Raw genomic sequence first — 20,792 nt, forward strand, 5'->3', positions numbered from 1 at the left:
CAAACATTGATGTGAATTGCCTAATAATGTCTGTCTTGTTGCTTTAGAGAGGGTAAATGAGTTCATTTGGATCAATTGGAATTACAGTTGTGGGTATTTTATGACTGGCCCAATGCTTCTTGGAAAAAAACGTTTTTGTAAATAGCTATATAACATCTTTTTTTAACCTTAACCGACACATTTTAAGGTCGCCCAATCCAGTCAAACTGCTGTGGATTAGATTTTAACCTATAGTCTCAGCAAGCATTAAACAAGATGTGTTTACACATATGGTTTAACCAGCACACTTCTGTTTGATCTGTGGAGACCAGATGGACCCTGGAGAATGCACAGAGCAAGCTTGTTACAGGTAACAAAAACTAAACTAAAAACTAAAACGTTGTATAAAAAAACATTTTGAATTAATGAAAATATATATTAAAGTTACACTTCTGAAAAAAAGAAAACTAACTGAATTGATTTTGTGAGATTGAAAAATGAACAAAACTGACATTAGATTTAAAATATACCGAGGATATATCATTTGTTGATTATTTGTTTTGCTTTATTTTATTTTTTAAATGAAATTAAAAAATAAAGCCTATATATAGAATTCCAACCTGTAAGAACTCTGGCACAGGGGATAATCAGAGTTGTGATTTGTGGCTGCACACTTAAGGGAGCAGCAAAAAAAGACGAGGAAACGCAGCCCATTGCTGAGCTCTCCAGTGTCTTTTACCTGGTTTTGCTTGTCTACACATGTTGCTACAGAAGCGTATGAAGTAGTTGTAATAATTTAAAGCAGTGGTTCCACCTTGGTGAAGGTCAGAGTTGCATTTTTATCTATGGAAAGGGGCCCTATGGGCGGCGAAAAAAAGCTTAGAAACCACTGATACCTGTCTGTACGTGTTAACAGCAGTTAAACTATTTTTTTAGACGAGTTTTTGAACTTCTAAGTTTCTCTTCTGTGTTTTCCTCTGTTTGTCTGACTACTTTACATACTCTGTATTTTTCTTTTTTGATGTAACTTTGAAAAAACTTTACTTACAATGCAATGCTCATATTTGCAACTTTTCAGATGCCCTGTGTGTTCAGTTTGTCACAGTAGAGGAAACTAAAGGGAATCACCGATGGCTTCATTTGTATGGATAATGCATACGTTTTAAAACGATGGAACAGTGGGGGAACAAAGGAGATGGAGTTTAGTGGGTTGGTGGGGGTGGGGGTGGAGTTAAGAACATCTTAACTCTGTCCTTAAATCTGTCTCCACCTCCACACAGATCCTCTGCATTGTGACCTTATAACAAATGCCTTGAACTAGACCGATCTGGACCCCTGTGGTGGGGAAAAAAAAATCTGAATGGGCTTCTGGGACTGTGAAGAAGGATTGAGGGAATAAAGCCTCCTTTTTCGTGGTCTGAATTAATGGTGTTTTTGGAGCCGGGACTTCATGAAGCAGGATGGATATTTTAATTCCCAGGAGTAGAAAAATACTGAAGAGAGACAGCAGAAACAACTAGAACGATTCGTTTGAGCAGATGATTCAAAGTTGCACATTCTAAGCATGATGCATTTCTGCATACCAGCCCCAGTAACAAACATGACTGAACATGTGTGCTGATGGTCCACATAGTCCAACCAGTGTCTCCACCGTACTAGTTGCTCTCAGAACAGACCCTGGGAGAATGTGCGCGTCAAAAGGTTACGTAATTATCCCACCACGGTAAGACAGCACAGACCTCTAGTGTGCAGTGTGTGTGCATTTCAGTCTGGGGGTGTCTGAATAGAAATGGATGGCAGAGAATGTGTGTGTGTGTGTGTGTGTGTGTGTGTGTGCGCGCGCGCGCGCGCGCGCTTATAGGGCAAAGAAGAGGGAAAATCACTCAGCTTCACCAAAGTTTCCAATTTCTCAGTTCTCCGCCCCCTTCACTATATAACAAGCGTGTTATATAGTGAAACCTGAAGCGGCAGCAGAGCTCCATATGATCTGCTCTCTCCTGGAAACTGTCACACTTTAACACTATGAAAGGTGAGTAGCTTTGATTATTAAACACTTTATATTGTTCTGGGTTCACAGATGAAAAAAATAAGTGAAGTCATTGCTCCAGAAAGCTTCAAACTTATTTGGTACAGAAGCTTAGTGAAAGCTCTTGGGACACTTAGTTTATTAACCTGATCTCTGCACTAGTTCCCGATTTGTCCATGAAGTACTGCTGTGTAAAAAGACAAAAACAAAAAAACGTACTAACATTTTTTCAGCAAGCCGTTTCCTTCATTGTCTGCAGTTATTAGTTCTGTTCATTAAAAAGAAAGCCTGCAAAACCTGATTAAATGCACTTCTCATCTAAAGCAAGAGCTTTTGATTAAAACGCAATTCTTATTAACTAGCTGTGCTTTTCATTGCATTGTGTCTATCAAGCATTAATTTTTTTTCTTAGATGTAACATCAAAAATTACAAAATGTCAGAAAAACTGATTGATTAGCTCAAAGGCTAAGCTTACTCATTTATCTCTGAGACGACTTCTCGTGCAGTATTTAACTGATGGCCGATAAATCCAGTGTCCACATACAAGCAATGCAACTTACAACGTGTAATTTTAGAGTAGATGGCGTGAGAGGATTTGATATAGTGACGACAGGAAATATACACAGCTGACCGACAGTGTGGTGTTCAGTATTAAAACGTGATTATGAAAACAAAGTGTGAGGAAAATAGCCTTGAGAAATCTCCGTGCTGTTGGTTCTTGGCATCTCACAGTCAAATAATGACCGGGGCTCCTCTTCCTAACACGTGCACTCAGAGCAAGTTGCACATAATGAGGCTCCGACCGTTAGCTAACAGCAGTGTGCGGTTATTTCGTAATGGATCTCTTCCGAGAACAGGTTATGGCAGGTGTCGTGCCAAGGTAGTTATCCCCGACAGAATTTGTTTCCAATGCGTCGGGAGCGCGCACTGGACAGGGAGCGCGGATCCAGTTGACTCCTCTACCATTCCAACCAAGCAGGCGTGGAAACTGATATGCTTTAGTGAAAAAGTGAAAGATGAGTGTCGTTACATAACCGTTCAGTTTGTAGCTTGCAGCAGAAAACGTTACATTCAGTGTTCTTACGTGGTGTCGGAATTGATTATTCATCAACCCGAGAACTTGTTGCCTAATTACAGGATAATCGCAACTGTGTAAACTTAGTCTGATTGTTGGACATCGATGGAAGTTATGTCTGCTGGAACCAAAACTACACCTTTCTGAGTACATCACTGAACACAACCGTTTTAGTCTTGTAAAACACAACCTAACTAAGCTTTAGAGGGAGGAAAAATAACCCGTTGATTGTGAAATAACTTTGCCATAGATCAAGTTGTTGAGTTTTCTTCCAGCCTATCTGAGTGATAACAGATTTTTTTAATACATTACTGTTTACAGTCCCACTGAACTTAGAGCAGGGGATGTCAAACATAGTCAGAATCGATCGGCAAAGACTGCAATCCGGCCTGCTGAATGGGTTTACAAAATATTAAAGAAGGTACCGTATAAATATTGGAAACTTAACTTTAAAAAAAAAAACTTTACAGTTTTCACTGCTGATAAAGACCTACCCTACAGCCATTCATTATGCACCAATGTTCAGTTCAGTAATAGATAAACAATTAAATGACAGAAAAATTGCTATATTTCACTGTCTACTATAGAAACGTCCGTTTTATGAATATGGGACAGTCAGTGAGCTACTGGAACCTTTTCTGTAATTTTACACATGTATCATGTAGAGAAACTGAGATGTGCTGCCAAAATTGTAATTGTAAATTGTAAAAATTTTATTATTTCATAATCTCAGGGATTAAATGTGGAAAGTGTAGTTTCACTCTTTGGGCCCACTTAAGATCAAATATCCAAAAGGCTGATTCTGTTCATCTGAACGTAGTGTTTTCAGTGGGAGGAACGCTTCGGCACTCATCCAAGTGACTTCTTCAGTCTCAGCTGACTGCAGGTTTTCACAACCTTATAAACAGTACATTTGCACAATGACTTAAACTAGGCCACTGATCAATGGTCTTTGATCAATGGTTGTTGATCAGTGGTCATGACAATTTGCACGTCAATGATCAAGTTGTGCACAACCATTACAAGTAAACTTTTTAACTTCTTCCCACAGGCTAATTTCCTTATAGATTTACAGTATTTATGTTCACAGTGTTACCCACTCAAAATTAAGTCAGTCAGATTTTGGATTTGAAAATAATAGCCCTGTGAATTCACCTATATGTGAATATTTTTTGACTCAGTTCAGAATCCTATTATAAGGACACAAAACCCAGATCTTATAATATAGCCCTACTTATCAGGCAACATTTTGAATACTAAAAATTTAGTTTACAATAATTATTTACCGACTTTGATGTATTTACAATACAGTACTGGACCACAAAGTCAGCCTAACCTTCAGTCAGTCGGCCAGTCATTCAGTAGCTCAGTCTGTCGGTCACTCAGTGGTTCAGTCAGCCCATTATGTTTCAGAAAGAGGAAATGTTGGCTCCGTTTCCTAGGAAGAAGGTCCTTTTTGCCTCCATGAGCTTGTTCCCAGTTTTGGCACATTTTCTCACAGTGTGCCTCTTCTCTGATGTCCTGTATTGAACGTGTGTGAATACCTACTATTTCAGCAAGGAAAGGCTATTGTAAGTTCGATCTTTTAGAGCCTATTAAAATTATGCTTTTTGAAGTGAGGCACTTGGCCCACAGAGAAACTGTGAAAAGGGGAGGTAAACTGTGATCTGGCTGCAAGGCCACTCCACTTTTGTTGAACTGAGCCTTCATTCCCACCAAGTAGCTTCCGAAAACAAGAGCTCTATTTTTTACCTCGGCCACAATTTGGCTCTGCCGCTGAGATTTTGGCTCCTAAAGTGGTTCTAACCTCCATCCCTATGTACACATCACATACAAAGTCACTTTTGTGCTCCACCTCTGCCCTTTATCAGCAGGAGCGAATTCCTGAAGATGGCTTCACACAAGGCTTTGTGATAAATGAACCTTCTATCCCCCGTGCTGTTTTCAGAAGTAAACATAGAAAACATGGAGAAACTACTCCTGTTAAACTAGGTCACACTACATGTAACTTGTGTTTGTGTGGATGTTTGGGGTGAAAAAAGAATTGGTGCATTTTTGTAATCGGATTAGTGTGAGCGTGTTTCCTGCAGAAGGATGCAGGACTGCAGCAGTGACCATAATGTGTTCCAGAGAGAGGAAAAAGGGGTAACAGACGGACTGTGAGAAGCCTGTTAATGCAACCTGACAGGAGTGAGCACAGTCAGTGAGCTGTCTGTTTCCTCCATAGAGAGAAATTCTTTCAGTAGTGCTGGCCCCAAAACAGGGTTTGGCAGAGGTCCTGACCAACTTCTAATGTGGTCACATAACCTCAAGTAATTGCTGACCTCATTCAACGCACAAAAAAGATGGCATACATTTTGGCTTTTGTAAATACAATAATAGATGGCACATCATATAAATGTTCACCAAGAACTACCCAAGGTCCTGAAATTGCTTAATCTCCTGTTGAGGTTGTTGGTGCATTATCCTGAATGCAAACATTTTCACGGATAAAAATGCAGAAACAAATCTCAGTCAGAATTGTTGCAGCTGCGTATCATCACAAATGTATAGAAACACTTTTTATGAAGCAATCAAACGTGTTAATTTTATAGACAAAAAAGTTCAGTCTGTACGAACTGCTGTCATGGTTGAATTGAAATGAGAGTGACTGGGACAAATAATGCATGACGTTTTTCAGCAATCTACCTTTAAGCTCTACTGAAATTGGACAAGCCATAAATGCCTTCTGAATGAAAGCTTTATTCTCTGCCTTTAAAACAAATCCTGACACTATGTTATGTTCAATTTCTTAGGTCAATCAAACGATATGGAAAACACGTCCAAGGTGGAAGCTTCTAATGGGCACAGCAGGCCGCTGGACATTGTACCCAGTACAGAGGAGAAGATGACAGAAAGGGGACAATGGGGCAACAAGGTTGAGTTTATTCTGTCCGTGGCAGGAGAAATTATTGGCCTTGGGAATGTCTGGCGTTTTCCTTACCTTTGTTATAAGAATGGAGGAGGTGAGTGTCGCCAATGAACGTTTTTTGCTCGTTACCTCGTTATCTTGAGATATCTTTAGTTTATTTTTGCATTTACATAGTCATACACTGCATCGGGGTCTGGTGGCAAGATTACAGCCACAAGACACTTCAGATTAGTAGATGTAGTAGACTTTATGCATCATTTCCTTTCCTTTGGAAAGAGTAGTCCACCTAGCATGCAAATTAAACTGATAAACTGCAAGTGCTTTGCTTGAAAGTTGGATTAATTATCATTTTTTATAATTACTATCGTATGCATTAGCGTTGAAAGAAAAAAAATACATGAGCTAACGTGTGAAATTCCAAGACAATCAATAAAATAGTGAATAAGTAGGCCAGGCTTGTTAAATCCTTTAAAAATATGAAGAATGAGCCAATTCATGCTTAACTTCTAGCAAAATAACTTTGGAGCAGGATGTTTTACTAGAAACTTTTTTGCAACCTTACCTTGCAGTATGTGTACAATAACTTCAAGATGCAGCAGTCCTAACTGCACCACATTGCTCGAGGACATGTTGAAAACAACTTAGTCAACTTTTCCTTCAATCTGTGTGTGTACAGGTGCCTTTTTTATACCATACCTCATCTTCTTGTTTGCTTGTGGGATCCCTGTCTTCTTCCTGGAGACAGCGTTGGGTCAGTACACCAGTGAGGGAGGCATTACCTGCTGGAGGAAAATCTGCCCTTTGTTTGAAGGTAATCAACTTGTGTTCCCAAGAAATCATTTTATGGATATTTTATGGTGTTAACAGTACCATACATGGATACATTTGTCTAATTCACGTGTTAAATGTAAATGTGTCTGCAGCAGCTGCTTGTGAACTACAGAGTATTCCTAACAAAAATGTAGAACAACACTGAAAAAAGATACAGTACAAAGTAAATGGATATAGGGGATTGCAAGTTGTGCAGGGTCGAGTGAAGGAAACAGTCATGTAACTGAAACTTTTTCCTTACTTGAACTGACAACTTTGGGTGGATCACATCAGACACAGCACAATTAGCTTCAGTGGAGCTTTAGTGTTTACAGGCTGCTCTTAACAAGTGATAAAAACAGATTCAGTACATCTCCAGCTGTGCTTCGACTAGTACATGTCACAAGAATGTGACAATATTAAAGTACGCCTCTGTGGAACTACACTAAACAATACATTTGCACAGTTACCTGACTGTATGTTGGTTCAGCGACAGGTACTGCGGAAAAATAATGACCTAACTGGCCTGACCAATCAAGTCAAAGGATTGGTAATAGTGGTATTTTATTGCTTATCACCAAAAGCGTGTTTTCTGTTTCAGGCCTGGGTTATGGCAGCCAGGTAATTGTTGCTCTGCTGAACATCTACTACATTATTGTGTTAGCCTGGGCCATCTTCTTTCTGTTCCACTCCTTCACCTGGGATCTGCCCTGGGCATCCTGCAACAATAGCTGGAACACAAGTAAGACAAAGATTTTGTATCTCTGCTTATCATATAAACTTAAGAAAATTCTTATTGGTGTTTATGACTTTGCTGTCCACATAGGGTAAATTTCTTTAATGGCCATATTCTAACACAATACATAAATACAATATTCAAGTATCTTACACTGTCACTATGAACAATAATGGAAGAGCATCTTTTTATTCTCAATAGACAAAAGCAGCAAATGTGACCTACACACAGTGTCATCCATGTCGGGCAGTTTGGATTGGTTGAAAAGCCCTCTCTGTAGGCTGTCTATAGATAAATACATATATAAATGAACACAATTGTGATACAATAAACTGAGAAAAAGGGATGCTGATCATTTTTATGTTGGTTAAGATCATAGAAACCAGCCAATTATAATACCTCATGGAATTTCTGTGATTGGTCCTTTCTGTCATACAATTTTTTGTATTCAAGTGTAGACAACCTGTCATACACAATATGCAACATTTCAGAACAGTTAATATCCATGTAAACCACAGGAGGAGTGGAAGGGGCAGACTCTTTGTTCTTCTTGTCACTGACAGTTCTTTGGCATCTGTATCTGTATGTTTGGAGTCACTGCCAACTGAATTACGATGTTTAAGAATTTTAGCATGTGAAGTGCCGAAAATTTTTGCCGGTGCTGCACATACTATTGGTGTAATCTTTAATCAAGGATACCTAGGTCAGCATCTCTAAAGGTCTCTAAAGACTACTTTTAGGGATGCAGATAAAACGTCCTTTTGTGATTTTTTTCCCATATTTTTGAATAAAGGGAGTGAATGCTGCAGGAAAACTGTTTCTGTCTGTCTCAGTGTCGGCACTTGTTTGTCTTGCCTGTGTGTAACTTGGAAACCTTGGAGAACGCTTGGATTTCTTCACAGGATTGAATGTCTTTTTGTCTGTCCTTCATTCAAGATTCCTGTATGCCATTGCAGAAGGGGAATACCTCCATCAATCACCATGAGAACACCACCTCTCCTGTCATTGAGTTCTGGGAGTAAGTGTCCTTTTGTTTGACCATGTCCTCAAATGACCTTACATACCAACAGATTTACTAAACAAAAAATTTCTTCTAGAGGTTTGGATTAAATTAGGTCAAACTACTTGTTCAAAGTTGTCTTATTTTTGTTTCTCTCCGCTTTTTAACTCTTAGCTTCTGGTTCCTAAGGGTTTGTATCAGTACATTAGGTATGATAATTAGTTTTTCTCCTGTGCGTATGTTTTCGATTTAGGCGCAGAGTACTGAGAATATCTTCAGGTATTGACCACATTGGTTCTCTGAACTGGGATCTGGCTCTGTGTCTTGCCTTTGCATGGGTAATCTGTTACTTCTGTGTATGGAAGGGAGTGAAATCCACAGGCAAGGTAAAAAAAGAAAAATAATAATAATAAACCCTCCCGTGCTAAACATTCACAGTTAGAACAGCATCTGTGTTATTGATGTGCACCATTAAATACCAATCTTCTGCCAGTCTTTTGTTGTTTGTAATAAATGAAAAACAAAGATTTGCGTTTAACCAAACTCATATAATGAAAATCTGCACTGCTTAATGCTACGAAAGATATTCTACTTTTTTTTCATATTTGAAATTTTTGCAGACTAAAGAAGTCACATTTTGGAAAAAAAGAGAGAAAATAACACGTTTAATTGAAATCAAAAAAATAGAATGGTAGGAATTGTTATAAAAGATGTTAGAATCACAAGAAAATGTTGTTTCCTTCCAGGTAGTTTACTTCACAGCTACTTTTCCATATGTAATGCTCCTGGTTCTCCTGATCAGAGGAGTAACACTGCCAGGCGCCTCCATTGGAATCCACTTCTACCTTTACCCCGACATCAATCGACTGTCTGACCCCCAAGTAAGTTAAAAAAAAAACAATACACTTGTGCTGAGGTGGTGAACAGTGGTTCACCTTGTCAGAAAAACATATGTCCAGGCATGCAGATCAAATCTGGGAAACACAGCCTTTCATCTGTTCCACTAGACAAGTACTGACTGATCCATCTGCTAATTTGGCAAGACTGTGGCATATGAGAGACAAGCTAATAAAATTTGGGTTAAGGAGAGAAACTTGATATAAACTGACTTAAAACCTGCTCACAATGCAGAGGTCCCCAGTCAAAGTCCAGCATCCTAAGAATCAATGAAAAATAATAAGAAGTAGGGTGAGGGTTAGTGAGTGTCAGAGCCACAATGCAGGATTAAACAACAGAGTATCTGTGAATATATTAAGATGACGACTTTGAGTTCCAGCTGCTGGCAACCAAGCATATATAGAGATGGTTAACAAGAAGCATAAAATGTAGTTGTGATAGAGTCAAAGGAGCTTGCAAAGAAAAGCGTCTGGACTTCTTTAAGTTGCTTGAAGACGTTTCACCTCTCATCCGAGAAGCTTCTTCAGTTCTAAGGTCAAATGGTGGAGAGTCCCAGATATAAACCTAGTGGGAGTGACCCCCCACAGAGGGACAAAAGGACCCCCTGATGATCCTCTAATCGCCTGAGCCAAGGTGGGAAACTGGGCGTGGGTCCCAATCAGCCAGAGTTTCGGGTGTGTTCATTGTGAAACCTGGCCCCACCTTATCATGCGAATTCCTGAGGTCAGATGGCCCAGGATGTGAGTGGGCGTTAAGGCATCTGGGAAGGGATCTCAAAACTGGATTATAGATGGCAGAGAGTTGGTGTCGTAAACCCCCGCCTCTGTTCAAAGATGGTCGCTCACAGTGGACATAGATGGCTTCTTTCACTCCTCTTTCAAACCATCTGTCCTCTCCGTCCAAAATGTGAACATTGGCATCCTCGAAAGAGTGTCCTTTATCCTTAAGATGCAGATGGACTGCTGAGTCTTGTCCTGTGGAGGTGGCTCTTCTGTGTTGTGCCATGCGCTTGTGAAGTGGCTGTTTGGTCTCTCCAATGTAGAGGTCTGAGCATTCCTCGCTGCACTGTACAGCATACACCACATTGTTAAGTTTGTGTTTTGGCGTTTTGTCTTTCGGGTGAACCAGTTTCTGTCTGAGCGTGTTGCTGGGTCTGAAATACAGGAGAAACTCAGGAGAGTTTTCTCCAAGCATGACATCCCAGTGTATTTCAGACCCAGCAACACTCAGGAATTCGCATGATAAGGTGGAGCCAGGTTTCACAATGAACACACCCGAAACTCTGGCTGATTGGGACCCACGCCCAGTTTCCCACCTTGGCTCAGGCGATTAGAGGATCATCAGGGGGTCCTTTTGTCCCTCTGTGGGGGGTCACTCCCACTAGGTTTATATCTGGGACTCTCCACCATTTGACCTTAGAACTGAAGAAGCTTCTCGGATGAGAGGTGAAACGTCTTCAAGCAACTTAAAGAAGTCCAGACGCTTTTCTTTGCAAGCTCCTTTGACTACGATGACCTGGATGACTGAGAACCTTCACAGACATAGTTGTGATAGACGTGACAATTACAGCATACAGCAACATCAGGAAGAAGAAACACGAGAAAATAGAGAAGTACCAGAGCCTGAAGGAACAACTGGAACAGATATGGAATATAAGGCCAAAGCATTTCCAGTAGTTACAGGAACATTAAGAGTTGTAACCCCAAAACTGGAAGAACAGCTTCAACAGATTCCAGGCTCAACATCAGAGAGTCCTAGGAAGAGCTAAGATATTGTGCAGAACCTTCAACTCCCAGACCTTTCGTAGACGGTTGGCCTGATCATGTACTTAATGGTTCACTGTGAGACTGGCAGCTTTTAACACCAAAAATTTCTAAACATATGTACTGAATCATCTTTAACATTTTTGTTGTATTGTACATTTGTAATTTCTTGGAAAGTCACCACTGTTTACGAGAAATTGTCAGCATGACTGTTTGATCCATCCCATAGGCAAAGATGTGATTTCAGGTTCAGATAGATTTTCACTGCTTTGCCTTTTTGCTCTTAAGAAAAGCTTTTCAGATTTGTCAAAAGCAAACACCGGATACAGCACTTAAGATTTTGAATTGAGTGCACTGTTACTTTGTGTTGTTCACTTTTATGGCCTCATAAAGTCACTAGCCACATTGGGGTGGTTGCGCAAAAAAAGCAAAAAGGAACATCCCAGCAAGCTCAGTATCGAGCAATACAATTAAAACAATAAAGCTTTGAAGGCTGTTACTGAATGGCCAAATTTGCATTCTATGTTTAGAATTTGACTTTATGTACTCATCCATCCACCTAAAGCTAACACAGTTACTCCACCCATCATCCTGTCTGTCTGAAAAAAAGAGATAGAAAATATGTTTCTCTTGGCATTGAGACATTACCAAATTGAGAAAAGTTTCCCTTTTTAGCTTCACGCAGAAGACTGACACACTTAAGGACTAGCTGGAGGATCATTGAACAGCTAAAAGATAAAGCCAGTTATTGTAGGTTTATGACAGGGGTGGGCAATTCCAGGCCTCGAGGGCCGGTGTCCTGCAGGTTTCTATATCTCACCTTGGGTCAACACACCTGAATCACATGATTAGTTCATTACCAGGCCTCTGGAGAACTTCAGGACAAGTTGAGGAGCTAATTTAGCCATTTAAATCAGCTGTGTTGGTCCAAGGACACATCTAAAACCTGCAGGGACACCAGCCCTCGAGGCCTGGAGTTGCCCACCCCTGGTTTATGATGAGGGACTGAACCCTGTCTCATTTTTGTGCCTTTAAACTAACTAAACAACTGGTTGCTTTAAACCGTTTTAACAATCACATGAGAGTGGGTTGGGAATATGGGTGGTAACAAGGACACTTGCAGTTTCCTTTGTGCTTGCTTTTGTTTGAATTCCAAACACTCGCCCCACCCCTCCTTCATTGTCCTTTAGAGAATGAACACAAGCCACGTGTATGCAGTCCTAGACAAGGCTGAGTGTAAAGCGTTTAAGAGTTCAAAATATCTGCCTTTGGTTGTAATGATGTGTCCAGAGTTACTGTCAGTCAGATCTTCAGTCCCGGCTGCCAGCTACCTTGAAAAATGCCTCAGTGCAGTGGGAGCATTTTACCAGAAAAGCAATTAGAAAGAGAAATCTCATTTACATGTTGAAGTGTGAGTGAGTGTTCCAAGAGTGCTCTGCTTTGTGCCTTAGATGTGGAAATGGCTTTACTAGGAAGCTCATGTCAGGGTTGTGGGGTGAGAAGAGATTTCAGAGATAGTAGCAGTACTTTTCTAGACTTTTTTCAAAAATTAAAAGGGACATGGGAGGTTTCGAAGACTGAGTTCACTATTTGCATTTTTGGGTGTGGTGCTGCCGTTGTGCAAAACAATCTTATCTTACCCTGATCACACAGTGATCTGGTGGGGCTGTATCTGGCCTTTTGTCCAGTGTCAACTGCTCCTGCAAACTGGATAAGAGGGCAAAGAGAATTTTATGGGTGGGTGTTAAAGGTTTCTTTTAATTCGAAGCAGAAGAAAGAAACAAAATAACAGCGAATGTAGTTCTTGCTTAATGTTATGGATTGAAGTCTGTTTCCAAACATTCAAACTGGACTGAGCCTTTCAGGAACACAGAAATATGCAAACCAAAATAATGTGTAAACTTGTCTGTATTTTCTTTGGTTGTCAAGGACATCTGATTATTCTGTTGGAAATATATTCTCTTAAGGTCATCCCATTTTTTTCATACAGGGTAGGTTTGGTTAGATTGGGTTTTTTCGTTAATAAATTAAATCATCATTTGAAAACTGCGCTTTGTAATATTAAACTGTATTTGATCGTCTGAAACATGAAAATATGACAAATATTAAAATCAAAAACAAGAAAGAAATGATGAAGGGGAAAATATTTTTCACAACACCGTAGAAAGCTGATAAACATTCGTTTTTTCTTTTTCTGTCTGAGTTTATCCTTTTTTTTTTTTTAAAGAGTCTTTAAAAATGTATTTCTTTCCTCATCTGGTTTCATTTCTGTTCAAAGGTATGGATGGATGCTGGAACTCAGATCTTTTTCTCATTCGCCATCTGTCTTGGCTGCCTCACTGCCCTAGGAAGCTACAACAAATATAACAACAACTGCTACAGGTAATGACTCTCTCTCTCTCTCTCTCTCCGTCTTTTGTCCAGTGACAAAAGACGCTTTACACTCATATATATATATGTGAGCATATCAAGTAATTCTGTTCCATGTAATGTCAGTAATATTTTCAACAATTTATTTTCAGTGACTATATTCTTGTTGTGCTGTTTGCAGGGATTGTGTGGCCCTCTGTTTCCTTAACAGTGGTACCAGTTTTGTTGCGGGCTTTGCCATCTTCTCCATCCTGGGCTTCATGTCCAACGAGCAAAATGTGCCCATCTCAGAAGTGGCTGAATCTGGTTTGTAGTTCTTATATTGTGTAGGTAGGTAGGTAGGTAGGTAGGTAGGTAGGTAGGTAGGTAGATAGATAGATAGATAGATAGATAGATAGATAGATAGATAGATAGATAGATAGATAAGATAGGTTTGTACATCAAGGTCCATGCCAGGGGTTGAGAAACCAGTAAATACTGATGTGGGTAGTGGAACAAAGCTAATATGGACAAGGACTTACAATGTGGAATTGATGTAAAGCTACTAATCCAACTGAGAGGTCATATGCAATACATGGGAGTGCAATAGCGTTTGTAGCAGTTGAAGACAGCTACTATTGAAGGTGAAGATCCAGAGCCTATAGCACAGTGGGAGGTGTATTGAGCACTATTGACATAATTCATTTCAATTCTGGAATAATAAGCTAGCCACATAAGGAGATAAATGCCTCTGATGTCAAGACACAAAAACTGCTCACAATACACTGAGGTCTCCAAAATCCTGAGGCACTATGAACAATGAATAGAGGAAGGGGTGAGGATTAGTGAGTGTCAGAGTCACAGTGCAGGATGAAGATAAGTGCCCCACCCCCAGCCCCTGTTGAGATCTGAGGCAGCTGAAGACAGACAGTGATTGGAACAAGAAGAGGAACCGTCATGGACCACCAAGCCCCAACTTGGCCTGTACCTCTGACAGATACCATCAGATCCATAGAGGCAGGAGTCCACCATAGACAACAGGACCCAAGTTGCAGACCGTACAAAGGTGTTGTGAAGACTATCCAACATATAATAGCAGGATGTAAGATGCAAGTTGATGCAGTATATCCCAGCTGGGATAGTGTACAGGGACATCTGTGCACAATATAGACTAGATGTCCCCAAGTCCCGATAGGAGACACTACCAAGGAGAAAAGGTCCTGTGTTGCAGCCTTTGAGTTCCAGCTGCTGGCAACCAACCAGATGTAGTGGTAATCAACAGGCACAACATCAAAGGGTCTCCGTCCAGAAGAGCAAAGTCCTAGGAAAAGCTTAGATACTGTGCAGAACCTCCAACTCCCAGGCGGTTTGTAGAGGGCCCGAGTTTGAGGAACACACAGAGCTTTCATGTATCCATATAGATGTATATATAAAGATACGGTGTATTGATCAGTACTGCAGGATGTTTATTGGGTGTGAATCAATGCATGGCAGAATACAATTTTCTAAAGCGCAGACAGTTGAACTGAACATGTCAGTATTATATCAAAATATGTGCTTGATTGAAAAGAAAAACACAAATTCTAACTTCAGTGGGATTTCTGTGTACGACAGGTCCAGGTTTAGCCTTCATTGCCTATCCTCGAGCTGTGACCATGATGCCTTTTTCCCCTCTGTGGGCCTGCTTCTTCTTCATTATGATTGTATTTCTAGGACTGGACAGCCAGGTGAGGCCAGCATGTAGCAAAATAACCCACACAAGAACACATACAAAAAGAAAATTCAAATAATAGTCATATGAACACAATCCCAACTAGTAGCCTTTGTACAGCTCTGCTATTTTTCCTCAGTTGCTCAGTACCTTTTTATTAACAGCTGGTCTGTGCACATGCATACACAAATGCAGTACACAACATCAAAAAGTACGCACATCTCATAACTTTGGCTTTTTTCCTGATTAGTTTGTATGTGTGGAGAGCCTGGTCACAGCCGTGGTGGATATGTATCCTTCCGTCTTCCGCCGTAAAAACCGCAGGGAACTCTTCATCCTGGCAGTAGCAATAGTATCCTTCTTCCTGGGCCTCATCATGCTGACAGAGGTTAGTTTGTGCAATTCTTTCAGTTTTAATACATACATAATTTCAAAGTGATACTGAGCATAAATGCTACCAATCCATGGTCTTGTGAATTTAAGTGAAGTACTTACTGGGGCATTTTGTTTGGGTTTTTTTTTTTATGATTTTTTCCTAAGTCAGACTGTCGCCAAGCAGTCTGCCAAACTCATTTAAAGTGCCTGAGTTCACCTACTGTAGCTTCTCTTTAGCAACCTATTAAAATTCCTTCATATCCAGTCACTTGGCACAAATCATGCTGTGACACAGCCAACTGTGAATAACTTTTGTTGTTGGCAAATTGTTTCCACTTTAGTAAAATCCAAGCACATAATGGATAAATGACCTGAAAGCAATATTTTGCGTCATGCAGGTTGTGTTTCATTTGTTTTATCTTACACTTGTGAACTCATGTCTGTCTGTCTGTCTGTCTGTACCCACAGGGAGGCATGTATGTCTTCCAACTCTTTGACTACTATGCAGCCAGTGGGATGTGCCTGCTCTTCGTAGCCATTTTTCAGACAGTTTGCATCGGTTGGGTTTATGGTGAGTTTGTTATTTAAGACTGTCGGAACTTAAAAATGCTCAGTGCTTAATTTGCTAATAGAGACCATCCATAAAATGAAAGGTGTAGATTGATGGTTTGAGTTCAAAGGAATTAAAGAAATGCTCATTACTAGTTGAAAATAACTGCAACTTGTTTTATTAAAATAATAGTGTGCTGGGGTTTTTAAGCTCTCTACTGGTCAGGGGGAATCTTGACACTGATCCAACTTTCCTCTGACCACAGGGGCAGATCGCTTCTATGATAACATTGAGGATATGATTGGCTATCGCCCCGGCCCTGCCATTAAATACTGCTGGCTTTTCTTCACTCCTGCAACATGCTTTGTGAGTTTTGCTTTATTAACAGTTCTCTTCTGAAAGTAGAGCAACCTCTGCTGGTCAAAATTAGAAATACATGTCAATAAAACTGGGCTAATATCTTAAGATGATACCAAAATTATACATTCAAAGTATTCACTGGTGTATTAAATGTCAGTTATTTATCAGTGTTATCATACTTCACACAGGGAACCTTTGCCTTTGCCTTAATCAAGTACTCACCTTTGAAGTACAACAATGATTATGTGTACCCGTTGTGGGCGGATGGGATCGGCTGGATCCTGGCTCTGTCCTCCATGCTTTGCATACCCCTTTGTATGGCATTCAAACTGTACAATACCCCAGGAACACTGAGAGAAGTAAGTCCGAAACTGTTTGGATTTTTCTGTGCATATGAAAAAACTGGCACCTTAAAGATTGAACCACAGAAACAAAACCAGTCAGATTCGTCATAATTCAGTATTTTTGAATGAACAATAGTTCAATTTGTTTGCTTCTTTGTTACAGAAGTATGTATACATATCTCAAGAGCATTTCCTTTTTGCTTTACTTTGAAAAAGTTCTGGATCATCCGTTCACTATTTCTATTGTCTGAAATTGGCAGCTGCCATAGAATTCATCACAATATTTGAATATATTTATTTATATACACCGTTATCTTAAGTGAATAAAGGGAACTTCTATCTTCTGTTGGTTAAGGTATTCACCAAATAAGAATATTGTTCCAGGTTTTCAGCAGGAAAACATCGTAACTTACCATGCCCCCACCTTCCCAAAACCATGTCCCAAATGCAGACACAAGCAAGCAGGTAAATGAGCAAGAGTACCTTTTAATGAGTTTACAGATAAATGACAACTAGTCCTGCAAGGCAGAGATGAAATGAATCCATTGCAAATCCCACTGAGATCATTCCAGCAGGCAACAAGATGAATCCAAAGAGGTGGTAATACGGAAAATCCAAATAACTGGGTGAAATGAAATGATGGCACAGAGAGAGAGGGAGAGAAACAAGACACACAGAGTTCAAGTTTCAAAATCATAATGAATGTCTTTAAGTTAAAAAAAGGTTTATTAGAAATTGAAGAACAATCAATCAGTTTGTCAGACATCATATCACTGACATGCTTTGTTTTTTAATCAATTTTCTGTTCACAGCGTTTTGTTCTTCTAAGCACTCCTTCCACTGAGTTACCAAAGACAAAGCAGGAGCAGGAGGCACTCCATGCCATCTTTGCAGCAGACGGTGAAAGCCTCCATCAGAAAGCACCTCCCTCTCGAGATGGCTACGTCCCTGTTGGTGAAAAGGAGTCTCATTGCTAGAAGTTTGAGGATTGGAATCGGAGTCTATTTAGAGGTCAGTTGTCACTGTGAGGCTCTCAGTGACTGGCCCCATCACTGTTCTCTCTGTATTACCTCACAAGATAAGCTGGTGAAAACAGACATGTATGCAGACTTTTACAGTCTGCTCACCTGCTATTGGCTGCTGGAACTTTCTTCTTTGCATGTTGTCTTCAGTACACAGTGTTGTGCAAATATCCTGAGCTGCCCTTCATTTCTTTATATTTTGCTAGCAAAATGTGAAATGGGTGCAGTGATCTACTGAAACATGCAACCATACATGGTAATAGAGCATGTGAGGCAAAAAGTAACCTTTGGGAATAGTTCTCCAGGCTTCCAGAAGGACATTTAGATGTTCTTTGGCTGTTGGCTGTCTTTTGTTCCATTCTCTGTTAAGATGATCCCACACTGCCTCAGTAATGTTGCCTATGTGGAGGCCAATCCTTGACTATTAGTGTTCCACTGTGTGTTTTTCTGTCCAGGTACATTTTTACTGTATTGACAGTGTGTTTGGGATTACTACTAATCAGACATGTTCAAGATTGTATTACATGGTGGGTGAAAATTTGATAGTACTTTTTTGCTTTCATAATTCCATCATTTTTGACAAGATTCCCAGTACCGATGGTTGAAATGCAGACCCATACCATGCTCCTTCTTTTTTGGCCACTTGTTCTGTTTCCTCAAATTTTTTAAGTACAAATTGCACACCATTCTAAGCTATGCTAGGTTTCCACGTAATAGGTTTTTAGGAATCACCTTGTTGGTGCAAAAATACTCTTTCTATGACAATACTGTTTTTGCAACAGGCAGCTAGTAAAGTGCCTAAAGATACAATTCAAAGTGAATTTTTCGCTAAGTTGTCTGTTGTGTGTAGACACAACACCGGTTAATACCTGGAGTTGGGCAACTTAGGTTTTTGCAAATAATTCACAGGTCAGTGTTAAACAGGTCATATATTAAAAAAAAACATTCCTTCAAAAATAGTCAGGTCTAAGAATTGGGATGAATGAATGAAAAAGCAAACCATCTTCAGAAAGCCTGGAGATCAACCGCTAAAAAAATCAACAGTATAAAGAAACGATGGGGTGACTCAAGACTTTTGCACAGTACTGTACCATATGATGGCAACAGCAACATTACGCAAAGATTTACTTCCGTTATTTGAAAGTGGGTTGACATCTCATTTGCCTGTGGCAGAGTAACGTGACAATGTAAACACTGTTGTTACACAGTGGCAAAGAATTTACATTTGACTGTCTGCTTTCTAAGGAAGCATTTTCTTCTGTTGTGGACATCTCTAATGTTCAGTGAATCTCATTCTGGCTGCTTCATTAAATTTAACAGCCGTCTGCTGCAGACTGAGTGCAGGAAAGTGTCACATGATCGCACAGCTCACAAACCCCTCTGGGCTTAAATTAATCTGCTTAATGTATACAGAGGAGAACCACATTGTTTATCCACCAACAGTTGAGGTGTTCTCTCAGGATTGGTAAAAAAAAAAAAGTCACAAAAAACATTACTACACAAGGTGTTTTAGTAACCAATGCTTCAGGATACAAAGACTGGTTACATTTCTACAGATCAACCCACTTAAACTCTGTTTGTTTATTTTTATCTTAACACTGTTTGTACCATTTTAAAGGCTTCTCTGTATAATTTTGGTCTGCTTTGGGCACTGCAGATTTGTATTGATGTTTTATATTAAATGTTTATGTTAAATGTTCAGATTCTTGACATGGATTTAATTTAGTCTTGTTTTAATGTGCCTTATGTCTAATTCTGGGAATGTATGAAATAAAGTTAAAAGGTACCCAAAGCAAAGGGACAGTTGATCCACTTAGATTATATCAGAAGTGAGTTCCAATGCAGGAGATTCATTCCAAAAAAGAAGAAGAAGAAGAAGCTTGTTATCTCTTTCTGCTGTATCGCAATGAACTTCAGCCTGTGTTTCTTTTTCTTTACATGTTGAAATGAATATATGATCACTGATTTTGGAGCATGAACACTTTTTGTTATACGATTTTATACACTAAAACACTTTTTTTTTAAATGAATGAATACAAATACCTTCATTTGGAACATATATTTCTACTACATGTGTATATTTTGTGGGACATCTTCAGTGAATTTGTGTTGGCCTTGATTACAAATAAATGTTTTACATTTTAGCAATTGTGTATGTGATGCCTCATTTCCAGTTATGAACATTTATGTAGAATTTTACATTCAAATCACACAACCCAACCAGGACGTCTACGCTATAGGTAAAAAATAAATGCTGAATTTTATGTTTTGACAATTTAAAGTGTACTTAATCGTACTTAAAAAACATCATGAAGGTCAGTAAACACCCACAACATCACCTGTTCATACCTCTGCCCTCGGGCAAGCGCTACAGGAGTCTGACATCGAGGCCTAAAAGACTCAAACAGCTTCCGCCCACAGGCCATTAGACTCCTGAATAAAACAATTTACACAGTCCCTCTCTTACCTCATCACAGCTATAGAATGCAACTGTATTATTATGTTGTATTTATTATTGTCTGCTATCACACTAATCAGTACAGATCTCTTTGCAAACTTGCACAAGAATAAACAAAAAGCCTCAGGTCTCTGACTCATTTCACTGTTTGCAGATTTATTACTTGTACTTTCTCTGTGAATTTCTTGGACATTTTTATAATAATAATAATAATAATAATGTATACTTTATTGATCCCTGTGGGGAAATTCCTCTCTGCATTTAGCCCATTCACTCAGTGGGCAGCCATTGGGCGCCTGGGGAGCAGAGTGTGGGGACGGTACCTTGCTCAGGTGTGCCTCAGGGTAGCCGTTCAGTGGATTCGAAACCCCGACATTCCAGTCATGGGGCCACCACTCTACCTACTGAGCTATCCCTGCCCTTAT

General features: G+C 39.7%; 1 protein-coding gene across 2 annotated transcripts; it reads left to right on the top strand.

Moving 5' to 3' along the window:
• Positions 1-111: 111 nt before the first annotated feature.
• Positions 112-20,053, top strand: slc6a13 (solute carrier family 6 member 13). 2 transcript variants are annotated; one of them, XM_086299283.1, is made up of 15 exons: positions 112-349; positions 5,877-6,086; positions 6,669-6,803; positions 7,404-7,544; positions 8,475-8,556; positions 8,792-8,924; positions 9,285-9,419; positions 13,477-13,580; positions 13,750-13,874; positions 15,162-15,274; positions 15,509-15,646; positions 16,102-16,204; positions 16,449-16,549; positions 16,732-16,902; positions 17,700-20,053. In XM_086299283.1, exons 2-15 carry the CDS (start codon positions 5,891-5,893, stop codon positions 17,862-17,864), a joined length of 1,842 nt encoding a protein of 613 aa, XP_086155409.1. In that variant the 5' UTR covers positions 112-349; positions 5,877-5,890; the 3' UTR covers positions 17,865-20,053. The 2 variants fall into 2 exon arrangements, with proteins under 2 accessions (XP_086155409.1, XP_086155408.1); XM_086299282.1 differs by lacking the exon at positions 112-349 and adding an exon at positions 1,279-2,008.
• Positions 20,054-20,792: the final 739 nt, after the last annotated feature.

Source organism: Aulonocara sp. 'chitande type north' Nkhata Bay, linkage group LG7, assembly GCF_057382095.1.
Source record: "Aulonocara sp. 'chitande type north' Nkhata Bay isolate Kocher_YH1m ecotype deep benthic linkage group LG7, A_spYH_male_GT1.1, whole genome shotgun sequence".
NCBI classification, from domain to species: Eukaryota; Metazoa; Chordata; class Actinopteri; order Cichliformes; family Cichlidae; genus Aulonocara; species Aulonocara sp. 'chitande type north' Nkhata Bay.

Bases quoted from the DNA above. Each gene is read 5' to 3' on its own strand.
- slc6a13 (XM_086299282.1), top strand. The intron at 6,087-6,668 runs GTGAGTGTCGCC...GTGTGTGTACAG, and splicing joins TTGTTATAAGAATGGAGGAG to GTGCCTTTTTTATACCATAC. The intron at 16,903-17,699 runs GTAAGTCCGAAA...TTCTGTTCACAG, and splicing joins CCCCAGGAACACTGAGAGAA to CGTTTTGTTCTTCTAAGCAC.